The sequence below is a fragment of the Vanellus vanellus genome, assembly GCF_965231255.1.
Source record: "Vanellus vanellus genome assembly, chromosome: 2".
NCBI classification, from domain to species: Eukaryota; Metazoa; Chordata; class Aves; order Charadriiformes; family Charadriidae; genus Vanellus; species Vanellus vanellus.
In genome coordinates this window covers 39,521,420-39,539,594 of record NC_138906.1, presented here as the reverse complement: position 1 = coordinate 39,539,594, position 18,175 = coordinate 39,521,420, and the positions used below count along the sequence as shown (strand labels likewise).

Below are 18,175 nucleotides of genomic sequence, written 5' to 3'. Positions count from 1 at the left end.
AAGCTGAGCCGCTGCCAAAGGTTTTCTTTAACTCCAGTCTCCCGTTCTCATCGCATCCCCCATGCTAACGTGAATCCTTGAGGAGCTATAAGGCAACCCAAACCCAGGAGATGCTCCTGGGCGAGACCAACGTAGCAAAGGAATGGGCTGTGGGGCACAGCCTTTGCCTGACTCGGGGCACTGTGTCACAGCGTCCAGCTCCCACCCAAGGCACGGGGTGGCTGCGGCAGCGCACAGGGCAGGTCACAGGAATGGGAATGACAGTGCGAGAGCAGGGAACCGGGACGGTTTCTCATCAGCAAGCGTGACAGCTTTTACCTCCTTAAGGTGCTCATGAAATTCCAGCTTGCGTTTACTTCCAACGTTTCAATTCTTTGAATAGATTTTCCCAAATTGCACTTGCCACGGTAATCTTAGAAAGTAAGATTTCTTCTCCTTGCCTGGGACACAGAGACCGCTGACGCAGCAAGGACAGCAGTTGCAGGATAATACTGTATGTGATTGCGATAAACATTTCAGAACTACATATTTTACTGACAGACTCCTGCAATTTTTTCTCTCCTACACGTGAAGATTAATTGCTTACAGCAAGTTACACTTCTACATTCACCAGAAACGTGAAATACTGGTAATTAATTACAGTACGTACCAGTACCAGGTACTTATCTGCCCTACATCTTCTAGTATACGTTCATTTGCCCCAAGTACAGCATTCCACAAGCAGAGCAAACATGAAGCAGGCGATCACAACTTGCCCAAGCCTAAATCACAACCCTAAACAGACAACATGCAATCTTCAAATGTTCTTTGCAGAAAAAACTACTTCTCTACCCAAAACCCTTGTTGAAGCTGGATCCTGTTAAAATGACAATTGCCTACACTGCTAAGAAAGTATTTGCAGCATGCTGTTCTCCCGCAACACTTCTTCATTCCGAAAAATCGTTGTGGCTCCTTTCAGATTAAAGATCTGTTAAACTATTTGGACTAAAATTTGGAGTCTGTGTCTACAAATCTAGCACCTCTTTAAAGCTAGACAGAAATAACTTTTGGATGAAATGTTGGAATTAAGTATCTTAAAGTATAAATGTTTTCTTAGGCACACTACAAAAACAGTGGGTAAAAAGGCCTGCACAACAGCTTAATCCAGCCTATGTATCACACCCCCCCTTCTGGAACGGGCATGACTCCACTAATTACAACCTCGAAGAAATTATTATTATGGGAACAGACAGGTACCCCAGGCAGTACCAAGACATTTCATTCGGATGCGTGCTCCTCCCGCCAGCTCGTGCCTTGGTGGTCCCCTTCCATCGACCTACCCCACGGGGAGCAGTGGTGCTGGAGTGACTGAGACATTGAATAATCTCCCCTGTCAGCGTGGGAGGCGACAGAATGAGCAGATTCCCTGGATGGTGTTAACAAACCCGCTAAGGAGACTAATGCCTTCAGCTGCACTTTCACACTCTGGAATTGGTTTCAGTATAAAACAAAACCTCACTTGTAAAAAGCCTAATCTGTAAGAGGAGTACTGATGCTTAACCTTAGTGCTGAATTCACATGTTCCTCTTGAGAAATAATGGAAGTTTCTGTCCTGCATGTATGGTTTTTCCCCCCACTCCATCATTTCTGAAACATTTAAAATACTCCGGGCAGCACTTCCAAATAAACCAGCTCAATTATAAAAAAAATGACATTTTACCTGTTCAATTGGCCAGAGAAAACACACCTTACAGAAATGCGATGATTTTTCACACATAGAGCAAAGAATACTGAATATTCATTCACTTATTTCTAAGGGGTCTGAAATTTATTGGAGTAATTGAAGTGGGTGAAGGTTTTGATTTGCGGGCAGACCATGGTCTTTGTCTAAAATGCTGTTCAACACATGACAGCCTCAAGCAAAACATCTGATACAACTCCCATTGAACTACCACTTCCTCATATTATTTTTATATTTCAGAGGACTTGTAAAGTATATATAAAAACAAACATTGAATTCCCTTTATTATTCTCTGTCCCTGTATGCTATTACTGGCAAATGCTCAGTATTTCACCAGTTTATTCCAAAGCCCGGCCCACACTTTATCTGAAGTTACTGTGAGGAAGGGATGGGAATGATGAGCCCTGAGTCTTTGTCTGCTACCCAAACCTCTCACGAGCTTCTCTCAGTAACATATGAAGCAAAAGCAACCACGGTAGGCTTCAACATATAGACTTCTGTGAATTCCTTTCAGTTGCTAATAATTTAGCTGAAGTAACTTTTTTTTTTTTTTCCCTCACATGGACTTCCATAAGAAGATGGAACACTACTGGTACCAGTAGAGAAGCCCATTGGGAGTCCTAATCAACAATAACGAGGCGTGAGCTGCTACGGCAGGTCTTCAGCCTGTGAGCCGATCACCTTGCCTGTTTCGCCCCACTTCTCTTGTAGCTGTGATTGCTCCTACTCCTCCTGGCAAGAAAAATATGTCAGAAACAGCTGCTGTTCCTCCTTCTGCTGCTTCCCCTCAGTGGGAGGAAGGCAGAGAGGGTTGCCAACAATGTAATGGCTTAGCTGAAGCTATTTTTACACGACAGTGCAGCCACGCAGCCCAGTCTTGCAGGCTGCTAGTGCCTGCACATACAGAAATTTATATATGAGTGCTAATCCTTGTAGGGTAAGGACCTGTGGTACTGCCTTTCGCATCGTGAACCACCTCGGAGATAAATAATACTTTACACACTTTAATTTCATCCAGCTGCAATACAAAAGAAGACCCAGTCGGTCTCTTTTCCCAAGTAACAAGTGATAGGACAAGACGAAATGTCCTCAAGTTGTGCCAGGGCAGGTTTAGATTGGATATCAGGAAAAAAATTCTTCACCAAAAGGGTTTTTAAGCATTGGAACAGGCTGCCCAGGGAAGTGGTGGAGTCATCCTCCCTGGAGCTATTTAAAAGACTTGTAGACGTGGCGCTTAGGGACATGGTTATTGGTGGACTTGGCAGTGTGAGGTTAACAGTTGGACTTGCTGACCTTAAAGGTCTTTTCCAGCCTGAATGGTTCTATGATTCTAATCCAATCACTAATGAGGTCTAGAGGTGTATTTTCACTACTGGTAGCAAATTACAGCGAGTCCAAACATCTTCAAGCCACAGGTACCTGGAACTAGGGATGCAGCTCTCCACTCACTTTAAGCTATTATCATAATTTTTTGAGCTGCCATCAGAAGAAAGTATTACCCTCTCCTTTGTGCTGCATTTCCACCCACATGAGGTGGATCAGGTAGCAGATCTGGCTGAAAAAATCACGTGGTTTTTATTCTGGCTGCATTAGTTTTTATCTGGAGCCATTTTCTACTGTCACCCACTGTGTAGCTACGTAAAACTGCACATGAGCAAAAAGGCAGTGGTGAAGGAGACAGAGGGCCCCTTCAGCAACAGTTTGTCTTCTGATGGTTTTAGAGTTTTTACAGTACTTGCTCGAAACTGCCCAGCCTGAAAACCAACATCCAACCCCAAACACAACAGAAAACACAATCTGTTAGAAAATAAATGGTACTGGAATGAACCCCCTCTGAAGTCTTTGAGAGCACTTTGAGAAATACAAAAGACCACTGCTTCTAAACTGCAAGAACCGTAAATAAAACTGAACACAATTTTGAAGTTGTGGTTTTCCTTGTACAAATAAATATTCTCCTGATTTCCTAGAGAATATAACATGATTTTCAACTGTCACGGTTGTTTTATTACTTTGCAGTCATGCAATATGTTTACAGTCATCCTGATGATGGTCCAGTATTTTCTCAATTTAAAAGAAACTTTTCCAGAACATCCTCTGGACCGTTTTTCTACCTACACAAAAATGTATGTCACACTGTACTATGTTTATTTCTTAGCGTGCCTCAAATAATGTCGAAATTCACTTTCTTGTGCCTGTTACAGCACTCACAACCAGATGGCTCCAATCACAAGGATCAACTGAACGAGCATGAAACCCTTCTCTATGGCATCCACTCCTCTTGCACATTACAATACCATCCAATTGAACCAAAAACTACTGTCATCAGTGGATTCATTTTGAAATAAAACTTGTTGCTGTGCCATTCTCCAAAGGACTTCCCTGAATCAGTATGCCTTCCCTAAAAAATGCCATCGTAAGTGGAATTAATTTGTTATAGAGGATGACTAGGTTTACATGTCAGGTCAGTTACTTGATCAATTATTACCACTGAGAAATCCAAACCAGTATATAATCAGCCGATGCAGATATGTGAACCCAACAAACAGATAATAACTATGCTGGAAATGTCCTAGAGTGATGAGGATACACATAAAAAAGCTGATCTCTTTTCATGCCCAGTATTACTATTTGACAGCAAATTCACTCCCTGCTTCCCAAATACAAACTGGCTCTAGTTCCCAACTAGCTAGCCAGCACTCTGAACACTCAAATCATCAGTCACGCTGCAGAAGTACACTTACAAATGTCAGTAAGTCAATTCAGCATAAACACTGGACTCAGAAAACAAGTTTTGTTTGACAGTTCTTACTGCCTTGCCACCTGGGAAATGAAAATATCCACATGTCACTGCTTACAAGACTGTTTCTCATATGTAAAAGAATTTCTAATTTTACGTCTTCAGATGGCTGCAAACTGCATGAAATTCTCAATTTATCATCATGTAAGTAAGTCCGAGACCATCCGATGCTATGGGATACAGACGCATGAGAGAAAGAGATCAACGGAAGCCCATTTCAAATGAGAAGAGCGAGAAGAAAAGGAAGCAAACACACAGTATCCCATTTTCAGACCCATGAAAAGAAAGGGAAGAAAACACATAGTAACCCAATTTGAGACCCATCCACCAAAGACTTGGCAGAAAAGAGGAGCTTTGCACTGTGAATGGAAAGATAACAAACTTGAGCTGTGGTGAAGGGTCAGTGGGAACCAGTTTCATAATCCTACTGTGGAATATGCTTCAGTATACATGAACTACATCTAAAATTGTTCACAAGTTAAACTAGTGTGTATATATATATATATTTTTTTTTTTTTTTTTTTTTTTACATAGTGAAAACATTTGCATTTGGTACTTATTAGAAAGCTTTCATCATAAGCTCCAGTCAAATACTAGTTTGGAGCCAAGATCACATTAATGGGATATAAGCTTTTCAGTGGGATAGTAATACTTAATGAAGTACAGAAAAAAGAAACAGGTCTTTCAACAAAACACTTCTTTCCCTCATATTTGATGGAAATACTGGTATTAATTGCCAAAATTTTAAACTGAATACTTACCTTTTCAACCGGGGTATTCTCTTCACTTGTTACACTTGCTTTTCTTGATTCGTTTTTTGTTCTGCTCAGCCTCCGGGACACCTTTTCTCTAAGCAAAGTGGCGTATCCAATGTGTTCATAGATGGGGTTTGTTGTCATTTTGGAAATATACTCAGAAGCCTTTGTTTCTATATACAGTGTTATCAAGCCATCTGTAACTAGATCATGGATTGATTCGAATCGTTTCTCCCCAACGAAGTGCTTCCCATCATAGAACAACCTGTAGTTTAAGGTCTGATTACCAAATCTGCAAACATCAGAAAAGGAGGAGGCAGAGAAGAAAGAGAGAGAGAGAGAGAGGGAAGAGTGAGAGAGAGAATTCATACTGGCAAAACACTTAGGAGGTAACTTCACTGACGAGTCTATATGTCTCTTTTACATATGGAATATGCACATGGCTGCAACTGGATCTCTGTGGTGAGACCAACTCAAGTTCAAACACAAACTTGATTGCGTCGTGTAGACTGGGCTACGGAACTGAGGCCAAGTCTCCGCAACAAGGTACACGACCCAGACGTATGTGGTTTAAATCTAAATCCTAAAAGGGCTACGGCAGCGATCGGAAAGGCATGTTTGCATGCACAAGACCTTATACCAGGATGCATAATTGTGCGAAGGGCTCTTCCATCCCAAAACGTTTTTGAGGTGCGGAAAGCAGATGCTTAACCACCGTGGGCACCTTTACAGTCAGCAAAGAGAGATGGGGATCTCTAGCAAGTAATTCAAATCCTAAGGGTCTGAATCACCCTCTGGCAGGAAGCCCGGGAGACTGAGCTCCTAATTCAGGGGCCCAATTAAACACCCAAAGTTCTGTGGGATAACTCTGGTCCTGTTTATGGCAGGTGTAATCTGTGGGGTGTTTTTTAAAGCGTTTTAAAAAGCAAAGTGCTGTAGTAGCACATTCAGTTTATAACACCGAGGTTGGAATCCCATTCTTGATTAAAGGATTCAAAGATATGACATTGGGTTAAATGGTCCTTATATTGCATTAAACGTGCACGTCTCTGCATACTTTGTTGGGCATTCAAATCACACTGTTTAAGCCTCTTATTTTTTCGCCCACATTTTTCGTATGAATCCCCAATTTATAATCAAATTCAGTTTTTGATTCTACAAATAATTATCCAGAGGGATTTAGAAATCATGCTGTTGTGTCAAAACAACAGGCACTTTGCCATAATCCCCATCCTTTAGCAGTTCTTTTTATTCTTTATTTTGAATTCTCTCTCCAAAGCCCTAAAAAATTATGTTTGTTCTTTTTCAGCTGACGAAAGTTGCTTTTTATTTACACCACTTTTTAGTTGGCATGACTCACCAGCTTTTCCAGCTCTACCATCTGCACATCAATACGAATTCTGAGGATGATTTCCACACTGTATCACAGCTACTTGGGGGTAACTCCTTAAAGGGTTTTTCCTTCTGGCTTACCAGCAGCAGGGTAAAAATGCAGACTTTTATTTTGTGTATATCCCACAGAAGTAATAACGCCATAAACATTGTAAAATATTGCCAAGGAGTTTGTTTTGTCAAAGCCCAATATAATATCTTGTCCTCTTGCCACTAACCCACAGCAGCTTTAAGAATGTTGCATTTTGAATGGCACAGCTAAGCCAGGAGCAGCTGTATTTTCAAGGAATGGCACCCGTAAGGGGCAGCAAGGTTGTAGCTTGGGCTCCCATTGAATTTTTCCTTCAGCTGAACAGCAGACTCTTACTTCTTTGAGCCGCAGCATCCCATGCTTCACACTGTATTTCTACAGCAAGCCTGAATTCCAGTTAGGGATGAAAACTGGAGTCCAGTATGCAGCCTGTGACAGCTGGTCAGCCACTGGACTTCATGATTTTCCAGGTTTATCCAGGGCTATTATCGCTGATGGCTTCCAATGTTTGCGTATAACACGTCACTGCCGGGACACTCCCCTGTTCTGTACTCACTCACATCTCTTACACAGTTTTCAAGGAGAAGCTCCATCTTTACAACACTCAAGGTTGTAAAGGCTACCCTAGGTAGAAAAAATTTTTAAACCAGGCACAGTCTGCTTCTGAAAAGGGACGTTCGAGCCAAGTGCTAAAGGAAGGACTGGATTGCTGTAGTGTTGAGATGGTCAAACTGCTGACAAAAGGGTGTAAAATCACTCTGACACCATGAAGTGGATTAAGTGATGGTGGACATAGACTTCATTCAAAAGGGACTGATGTAATCCCCTCCATTAAACACATTTACATCTGAACTATAAACCTCTATTAAAACAGCATTTACCTGAGAGCAAGAGTATAGCAGCCGGGTTGCCGCTGGCTTTCTCTAAGAATATATGCTCCTTCTACGCCAGCAAGTATTTCATCTGCTTGCTCCCGAGAAATGATCCCGTGAAACCTAAGGGAAGACATTTCAGTGACTTACAGCACAATCCAACCAGAAACACCTCCCCCTCCACCCCAGACACCATTTGAAAACTTCTCCACTGTGGTCTAAACCATTGGGGCAGCGTCCAAGCATCTAGAAGTGGCAGGACAGTCATCCAGCCTGGGCAAGTCCAGCATAGAGGCAAAACAAAAATCACACGGTATGTGCAGTTTCACTTAGTATAAGCCAGTATGACACTTCCACTGCACCCAAAGATTTTTTTCTGTAAATGCCCCATCTTTTCACAACTTTGCTCCTCTACCAGTCTATGCCCTCTTCCTTGTTTCCTTTCTAGAGGCCTCACTACAGAATTGAAAGCTAGGCACAAAGGCATTATTTTTTTTAAATGGAGAGGACTTAAAATTAAAATGAGAGGTCATTCTTATTATCAACTTGCTTTATTTTATATTAACATTGATTCCTCAAATTTCTGAGGGAAACTGAGACTAAAAATGGCAACAATTACTTGAAATTCTAGCCTGCGTATATTAAAGTAGAAGATACAGAGTAGCCTTGAGAAAAATACTGTTTTCTGCATTTCAGTGAGCGCCTCATTCAGTGTTCTCCAATTCTCTTGTCATTGCTGTTTTAAGAAAGAAGGAGGCCCTAAGACGCACAATTAACCTTACAATAATCAATAGTTAGCGCTGGTCTCTCCGTAAGTACAAATGTGGTCTTTACAGCAGTTTGAGTCTTAACTCCTACACGCGTTTTACTAACTGGTAAGTCTCCGAAGGTCTCCTCAGAGGTTTTGAAAGTTTCTATTTTTGCTGCTGTCTGAAAAAAGGCACTAAAACGTACTGGCCTTCAGCATTTTCTCTTTTCTGACAACATGTATGAAGCGGCGCATTTCTAACATTGCCTCTGGCTCCGTAGTGAAAGAGAAGAAAAACACATTGGCTGTAAATGCAATTGTTGTTCCGTTCTCTTTACATTGTCTTCTCACTAATACATGTTGGAAATATTAGGTTTAGGTGATCTTTCCAGAGTGACTTTCTATTCAAGATGATGTAAATTGATTCATACTTTCTGTCTGTACTGGTGGGGACACAATCATTTACTGCCACATCCAAACTGAAACGTGCATCCCCTAGATGACATAATTTAAGCATATCTTTACCAATAAACTCATGGCAATTCATAACTCTAGTTAAAAATAATGAGCATAGGCTATTTGCCACAGAAGATCATTATAAAATATAGCAGGCCTTAGGTTAGATATTAGATAAAAAAGCTCTTCTGGTGATCAATTTAAGAAACCGCCGGGACAGGATACTTGGGGCACCTGTGAAATTTCTTTAACTATGGGTGGTAAGCACTGCGTATTCCAAGATTTCTCATGGATGTTGTTGCTACATTTATATAAGGGCATAAAACCAGCTTGTACGCGGTACAAGATCCCCTGAACTCAGATGCCTGCCTCTGACAGCAGCTGCCAATAACTGCTTACGGAAAGAGTAGAGGAAGCAGTGACATATTTCTTTCACTTCACATCCCCGTCCATCCATCACCGCTTTAGCCAGAAGTTGTGTCCCATCAGCTGTGACCTTACCCTTCATGAATCTGAGAATCTCACTTGTAAACCCTTTAATATCTTTATGCTTTCGGCCTCTGCAGCACCCCGTGGCAAAGAACTCAAGAGGGACACTGCGCATGTCCCTCTTTTGGACATCCACTGGGGAAGACCCGTTCATTTTCCTCACACGGCAGGAGCTGCATCCCTTTGCTCCACCGTTGTGGCACTTTGCTGTATGTTTCATTTCTTCTATAACCTTTCCAAAAAGGAGGCAGGAGGAAGGGGTAGCGAGGGACCAGAACTACATGTGCTATTTAAAACGCAGCCACATCAGATTCATACAGAAATATAATTATGTATTTTCTGTTTCTTTCCCTGGAAACCTCAGATTTTCTTTCCAAGCACTACTAAGCACTGAGTCAATTGCTTTTATAGGACTGTCCCCAGTGGTCCCGAAATCTTTCTAAATGATAGTAACTAGTGTGATCTTGCCTGGGCAGGTTCACTGAGGTGACTTCGTACAGTTGTTGCCAGCCCCAACGCTCTGCAAACCCGCCATATGGCAACAGCCAGGCAGGCTCATGGATTAAAGATTGCTGTAATGGTTTTACAAGTCCCGCCGTAGGGAGCGTGATGGGTTACTCAGGCAGGTACTGTCTTCAGCTCTGTTGTGCTCTAGTGACTAGATCTGAATTCCCTGTTGTCAAAGATAATATTTAAAAAATGAAACTTCAGTAATTAGGGGCAAAGCTACCGGCTCTTGAGCTTTGCTTTTTGATAGGAGAAAAGAATCGTTAAACACAGATGATGTGTCTGGGATGGAAGAAAAAATAGAACATGGGATCTAAGTAATTTAGCTAGCGATAAGGGCTGGGGTCTCAACAGATTACTCTAGTAAAGGCCAAATGGCAGCTCTGCAAATGCTGCTTAACTAGATCTGGGTGGTCACTGCAGTGTCTTTTCCCTTCAACTTCACCTGCCCCAATCTCCACACCAATGCAGGATCCAGCTCCTTTCAAGATATTTATTGGCAAGACGACTGCTGAGCACAAAGGAATTACACTCTAGTAGCCTGCTATTTTCCTCACGACAAAAATACACCTTCTCCTTGGGTATTTCGGACCCCGCAACTTTATCAGGGAGAACAGCGTTTAGACGTGCAACAGTAGACACGCATACTTCCACAACCATGTAGGGTGGGGAGAAAGTATAGGAACATACACAAAAAGGCAGTGAGAGAGGCAAGCTGCTTCTCTCCTCCCCAAGCCGCTGCAGGACCACTGGGAGGTTAAAGCGACAACCAAAATAAAAGGAAGAAATACTCCAGACAATAATTTTTTTCCCAAACTGTCCTGAGAAAAGCAAAATGAACATGCAGGCTTACATAGCGGCACAGCCCATGGATTGTAAGCAGCATTACTGCACTGTAATATAACCACATTATTAGCCTTTCAATATATTTAGCTCCCAGTTGAAGTGAAAGGTAAAATAAAATATTTTGTCAGACCTCCACTGTGTCTTTTTTTTTTTTTTTTTTTTTAGTTCTAGAACAACAACCTTAGGATACACTCAACAGATACTTTAAACAGTAAAATACTTACTCTCTTCCATAATACTTTGGTCTGTTTTCCACCTAAATTTTGAAAGAAAGGAAAAAAAAATATTAAAAACACACACCCAATTTTAAGTAAGCGACATAAAATAAATTATGCTTGATTACTAATGAGGACTACTGCACCCATCTAAGTGACGAAATTCTGCAGATTCAAAACTGTGACTGGAACCTGACTACACAGAAGAACAGCAAAATGAAAACAGAAGAGGTGATTTTATTGATGTATTTCTGGGAAGAGTAACTTGTATTAATGGTGAAAAAAATAGAGATAACTGTATAAAAAAATCATAGAATGGTTTAGGTTGGAAAGGACCTTAAAGATCACCTAGTTCCATATAATTGTATAAAATCTGATCAAAGAGATAAAGAATAGTTTATTACAGTTTTGCCAATCTAATCTTTACACTATAAAATAAGACTATTTTTGTTATACACCCTTTAGCTTCTTAAAAACATTTTTTGCCTCTGTGCAGCAACTAACCGAAGGAAAAAAAAAAAATATTCTTGGGAGAAACAAGGTTTCTGGATTTAGATCTAGTATTAAATTCCTTGAAGTCTCAAGAACTTGCGGGCCTGATGCAAAGTCCACTGAAAGTTGCTGCAAGGACTCCCGATTATTTTATAAAGAGCTTTGAACTAAGTTTTGGGAATCCCACATTTTGATCCAGAAACTCTGGCTACGTCTGACGCTTTCCACCCCTTATGTCAGGCCCCAATCTTTTGGCAGGTTGGCCAAAAAGGCAAGCTCCCCAGCCCCTGCCTTCCTCTTTCATCAGCCTCCCGCAGCAGGGCAGGCGGTGCCAGCAGAGGGCACGGCTGCCCCAGCTTTCACAGCAGGGCTGGGGCAGAGGGACCTCACCCTGCGCACAGGCTTCTTCTATTATGACACATCTGACTATCAAAAATTAATTTTCAGTTTGTGGTTTTTTTTATTATTATTTTCAGATGTATTCATATATATTAATATATCTATTAAATGTCTTTACACAGAGATGCTTGCTCGCTCGCTCTCTCCGGCGGCGGCACTTCTCAATAGCGTCATCTCACCGGGGTGCAACTTCAGCCAGCGTTTTCGTGCATAGGCACGGCAGAACTTAACACAAGATCTACATAAAGTCTCCTGATCGTTAAAAAAAAAAATAAAATATCTGAGTGAGTGCCTACCGGAGGAAGGCTGCCCATATAAATGGCATTACTGCTTCATATGTACCAACACACACGTAGAATAATTGTGGTTTCAAGACTGTTTCATCCTTTAGGATAAAACCAATGAATTTTCACCATTTTATCTGACTGCAAACAAGGACTATGTTCGTGTTTTGATTAAATCTCATTATTTCACTCACAAAAACTTTAAATTTACAAATTTATTTATTTTTTTATTTCTGAATAGCAAATGCACAAACGTGACATTTTTGACTCAATATATTATCTACACGCCACGCACTAAACCGAAGCAGCTGACTTTCTACCCTGCAGTCACTAAGGCTACAATGCAGCACAAGATGAACCAAAGTCTGTACAAGATAATGAGAATCTTCAAGAGAGGAAGACCTATGGGAGTTCAATCAAGTCCTTACTGCGGCTCCTTTCCCGGCTCGGCATTTCTCTGCTAGCACGGCACTAACAATAGCAGTATCACACCCTTGAAACTCCTGCCTAGGAATAACACCTTGATGCAAACATCTTTGAGCTCTGAGGGGCAGGAATAAAAGGAAAAAGCAAACCCAGAAGTGAAGAGAGAGCAAAATCAGAGGAATTACCAAGCGCAAGTGCTGTGTTTCTATGTTCATACACGGCCACTCAGAGAAGAAAGCGTATGAAATTCAATTTTTTTAAACTTTACATTTTTATGAGTAATGAAAAAAAAAAAATCAAGAAAAAGCCATATTACCTCAGAAAGGAGGTTGTTCATATGTTCATCTTTAGTAGCACTACAGTGCTGCCTTCCTGTCATCCTTATAGACCTTAATGACCCCCCAAAGCATATATTTAGCTGGGAACTTAATTAAAAAAATGGCTATCAGAAGCTGGGTTAGGTGAGACCACCACATGCAATCTTCTCTTTCATGGAAACAAAGGCCACTCAGTACATGAACATGACGACAAGGAAGAAACAGATAAACTTTAATTCCCACAGCAAACCTTCACACCGCAGCAGGTAAAGCACGACTTTTGTCTAGAATTCAGAATCTGCTTCTTTTTAAAAATATAGATTTGCCTTGATTGTATGTATGCACAGGATAAAACCCAACGCTTTTAACCTACCTCAGACAGATAAAAGACTTAACAGTACTAACACTCACCCTCACAATTACCTTTAAGCACAAGTTCCCTTATAAAATATAAATATATATACATACATAAAGTATAAAACCAATCTGGAAATAAATCTTTGGGCAAATGTAGGCACATTTTGTATCCTTCTCACAACATCATTTATACAAAAATATAAATTTATCCGTGAAATTTTTATCATTTAACTAGCAACTGACTGAACTGTCCTGGATACCACGATTTCCATTTTTCCTGCTGTTTATGAGCTAAAAGATTTGTTCCTCTGAGAATCCACACAAAGCCCCCCAAGTCCTATATTCTTCCCCCTCCTCCACAAAACAGAAACCTTCACTCCATCATCTTTTAGCACCCACTTGTCTAAAATGGTCACAACTTCAGCACTTGGCTTTAGGCAAGAAAGATACTGTAGTATTCCCTGAAATGAAGCTCCCGATCTGCCAGACCATCCAGGTGCCCCAGAATCTAAAAATCATCTCCTGTGCTCACCATGATCTTTAGCCTGAAAGAGTCATTTCGCTCCTAACCAACTTCACTGCTAGGAATAAACTTAAGGAAACAAAGTTACAGCAAGATAAAAGATCAAAATAACATCAGGGTCTCTAGATCAAAACCAGAATGTTGGACTGAACCTGGAAATAAACCAAAAGCCTGCACAATTGATGGAGCAGAGGCTTAAAAGTATCAAAGGAGCCAGTGGCTCTGTTTTGTGCCGACCGCAGACTCTGTACAAACTTCAAGGGAAATTCTATATATCCCAGAAGGCAAAGGTGACTGAAATTCAGTTGGGATTAGCTTTCCCTCTCCTGCTATAAATGGGCTTGCACACACAAAGTCAGGCAGACGCACCTAAGAGAATTCTTAGTCATGGCAAGAACAGAAAATTCACAAGTAGAAAAGTGACTGTTTCCCAGTGGTAGAAGCCCAGAATAATCACTCTTATTCTGAGGACATGTACACTTTTTTTTTTTCCCCCACAGATAATGGCTATGGAGAACACTTTCATCACTTTCTGCATAGCCCTCACAATTTCCTTGTTGAAAAAAGAGCCACCTTTCCCAGGTGACCAGCTGGTTTTATCCATCACTCTGGCCCATCTCCCTAGACATTGAACAAGGAGACAGATCAGAGAGTTTGAATCATTTAGGACTCTCATGCTAACGGACAAAAAAAAGTACAAAACTGAGAAAAATTATGTAGGCAAATAATAGGACTTCACTACTGAAAATATATTTTGCCTTAAAGAGCTCCACTGCTTGCTTTTACTGCTCCCGTACAGAGGATAAATTAAATGGATTCTCTCTCTCTCTCCACTAAAAGTTAGTGGCAGCTTTCAATTCAAATGTGAGATGGTGATTTTCTGGCTTAGAAAAAGTTATTATTGCCAATCTCAAACCAAAAATGTTGCTGCAGAGCAGGCATTTCTGGCCGTTGTTCCAGAAACCATGTGGAAAACACTGACAATTACTACTGAAATGCATAGTTGTATAAATTAGGAATCAGCAGTGAATGCCAAAATTGTTTAAAACTAAAGACAAGTTGATCAGGAAATAAGATGGATGGTGAAGCAGCCTAAATCACTACTAATCCAGTACTCTTACAGAGCCAGCAACACTCAATGACATCTCATCTTGAAGCATGAAAATGAGAGACGTGAAACCCAGCACAGCTCTCTTGGCACTCTCCAGAGGCCTTTGGAAGCCCATGTTTGAGAGACTCTGCATACTCCAGCCTTGACTCCCAGCCTACCAAACCTGATTTCCTTTCCCGACCCCCCAAAAAAACCGACTTGTACACTTGGTCTAGTTTTACAAGTTTTTTTACAATGTTACAGCATATTTTTCAAGATGTACTGGCGTTTGAATTCAACACTAAGAAGGAAATAAGTCTTCTTCAAAAAAATACACTAGCTATCAAAGCCAACTCAATGTATTACTTTTACATAATTTTGAAGTTTACCGAATTTTAATGCCCTGGGATTTGTGGCTCCTCTTTTGGCCAGGATGGTTTAGCCCTGGCATGACATACTCCTGCTAATGTACAGATTATTGCATTAAAATCCTACACCACTCTGCAAGATAACTCATCACAAAACTACTGGGAATCATGCAGGCAGGAGGTGAGCATCCCCTAATGTGATAGATTTTCATTGCGAGCATTGACATCCAACCCACACTGCACTGAAGATTTGAAGACACCCTGAAGAATTCTTTCTGCATAAGTACTACCACAGAAATAAGATAACCCTAATTTCAGAAGAATTTAATTTCTCTTCAGCCTCATTGCATAAGACATATTTCCTTATCCAGTGGCCAAAGCTGAAATCTAGAAATGTTGGAATGAAAATTTAGAAATCCCTCTAGGACAGCAATCTGCCTGTAATTCAGAAGGGCCACCACGGCATAACATTGTGTATCCACCTATTTCAACCACTTAATATATCCGTGAAGAGAATACAAAAAGGGGAAGGAAACAATAAGGTGGGTAGCTGCACCTGGCGCTCTGTTCTTCTCTCCAGTACACAGAAAAGCAGCGAAACGAGATCCAAGAGTTAATAACATCAGTGTGTTCACTCAGAGCAGGCAGTGAGGCGTTTTCCCAAAGGAAGTTTAATCTGATATATTTTCTGTTTGGAACAATCCTAATTATTTTTCAGTAATTCTAGTTGAGTAGATATAAATGTGTTTTTCAGTTCAGTTTGACATAGAGAGAAACAGAAGAGTTGGAAGAGAAGCTTTTAAGACAAGCCCAGTAAAAACAGACTGTACAGAAAAGTTTATTGTCTGAATTGTTCAACTTATGGCAGAATTCTTATGACCTAACTGCAAACTTTAGCCTTACAATCAACAACCGAAAACGATTAAGGAAAACTGTAAGTCCCCATTAAATGGAATGAAGTAAAAACCGATGTTGTATTTCATTACTTCTATAACATAGTATTTTTTGCTTCCGTATTCTTCTTAAAGAAATTCCTACTTAGATCCATTAGCATGTCTAACTTTCCCCCTAAATCGGACAAATAATTTCACAACAATGACTCTTAAGCAATTTAAATTAGGAGAACATTCGTTTTGAAGGGAAATATTTATCTACCTTTTTTACTACCTTTTAACTTTCTTGCTATTACCATATCTGCCTCTCTGGCACCAATGTTTTCGAAGAGAAGCAACTCTCGGTTTTGTGAAAAGCATCATATCATAAAGCCGGTCGCTAATTTTGTTAGTAGGATTAGCAGCAATGTAACATCTGTACTCCCTGGCCAAGGACAGGCCAATTACAGACACTCACTGTGTACATACATAATGAAAAGATGGTCTTCTCCCCTAAGATGTTCAGCCAACGGCATTCAGCGTGACTGGTGGGACACGCTTCATATGACGAGCCTACCCAGCACACGTAACTTCATGAGTACATTCACGTACTTCGCCTGTGCGACGAGGGGGGAGCAAAGACATTCCTCAGAGAGAACCTGGCAATGCACAAGCCCCCGGAACACATTCCACTGGCGCTGCCCATGTTTCTGAGGCTCTCCAGAAAGGTGACATGAATAGTTTTGGAAGTCTGTATCTCCTTGTCATTCGGTCACAGTGCCACAGGGATGCCAGCGTTAGGGCCCCTCGACGGATCCACATTCAGCCACGTGACGGCGAGGGACTACGTTGCCTCCAGGACAAGAGAGTAGCTGGGAGCAAGATGACAACATCATTCAAAATACCAGAGACTAGACAGGTCTCCGCAGAAAGGGATCCTGGCTTCTTTACAGATCATAAAATGAAAATGAATCACTGATGCTGTCGGTTGCAAAAACTGCCAAAACCAGAATGCCACACTGAGGTATAAAACCAAGAGTGCAGCCAACACGACAGCTTAGAGTAATCGTCTCCTTGCAGTGTTCACTTGGAAAGTCTCTAGCTGGAATACCGAGTGTGGGTTTGGGCACCACGTCTCAAGAAGGACTGGAGCAAATAACTGGAGCGAGCAGGGATTTAGCAAATGTGAAAGACATGAAAAGAGATTGACCTAAAGAAGAGAAGACAGAGAGGGGCTGCAGCAGACAGGTACAAAAAAGGCCGCTTTCAAGAGGAAATAAGAGAATTTGTTCTCTGTGTGCTTACTAGACATGACAAGAAGTAATAGGCTTAAACTGCCAAAAAAAAAAAAAAAAAAAAGCTAGAGCTTAGATCTTAGGAAATTATTAAAAATAATTAAACACTAAATAAATAAGCAGAGGCAGTCATGACATCTGCAACCATGAAAGGCTTTAAGAAGAGGATGTGCATGTCGTCTTGATGCAGGGGTGACAACTTCTTGAGTTTCTTCCAGCCCCAAGATACCACGATCCAGCCTATTCCTCATCTCTGCCTGGACTGCTCTCAGGAGACAGGGATTAGCAGGGAGCTGACTGAATAAATTGTATAAATCACATATAAAACCACAATAATACCATGTCTCTGCCCACCTCTGTGAGGCTCTCAGGAGAGAAGGCAGCAGGGAGAGGGCAGCGGACTGAGTGAACTATTCCAAAGGAGAAAGTCAAACCTTCTAGTGATAAACTGGTCACCACTTACCTAACCTACAAAAATCTGTTTAAATCTATCAGCGTAGCAACGCGCCAAATTGAGTTTGATATCTTCTAACAAAATATTCTGCGGTAAAATTTACAGCGCTGGGGAGAAGGTAGGAGTGGAGCTCTTCTCTACTAGGAAGAGTATAAAATGAAAGACAAAAGCGAAAAACATGAATGCTTTTATTAACCGCTGCTCAAAGGTGCACAACTTCTCTGCTCTGATGGTGTGCTGTAACCTACGGAGAAGGTATAATGCATAACGACCTGTTTGCAGACGGATAACGCATCACAGAGAAACACAGGAAACTCAGCAGCTCTGACTGTTACTGTGGCACTTACTGCAGGCTGATTTCCACCCACTCAAGGTTATTTCTATCATTTTTAAAGAAAAAGAATTTTAAAAGAATTGGGTTTGCTTGTTTGCTTGTATCAAACTTTCAAAAGAGCTGCTTTAAGGCATCT

General features: G+C 41.1%; 1 protein-coding gene across 1 annotated transcript in view; it reads right to left on the bottom strand.

Moving 5' to 3' along the window:
- The window catches only part of CHN2 (chimerin 2), a 170,439-nt gene that overhangs the window by 64,838 nt on the left and 87,426 nt on the right, over positions 1 to 18,175 (bottom strand). The window contains exons 4-6 of the mRNA XM_082499078.1: positions 10,838 to 10,869; positions 7,577 to 7,690; positions 5,279 to 5,564 (exon numbers count right to left, since the gene is read on the bottom strand). Of these exons, the coding sequence (XP_082355204.1) occupies positions 5,279 to 5,564; positions 7,577 to 7,690; positions 10,838 to 10,869 (432 nt within the window). The remainder of the gene's footprint in view (positions 1 to 5,278; positions 5,565 to 7,576; positions 7,691 to 10,837; positions 10,870 to 18,175) is intronic.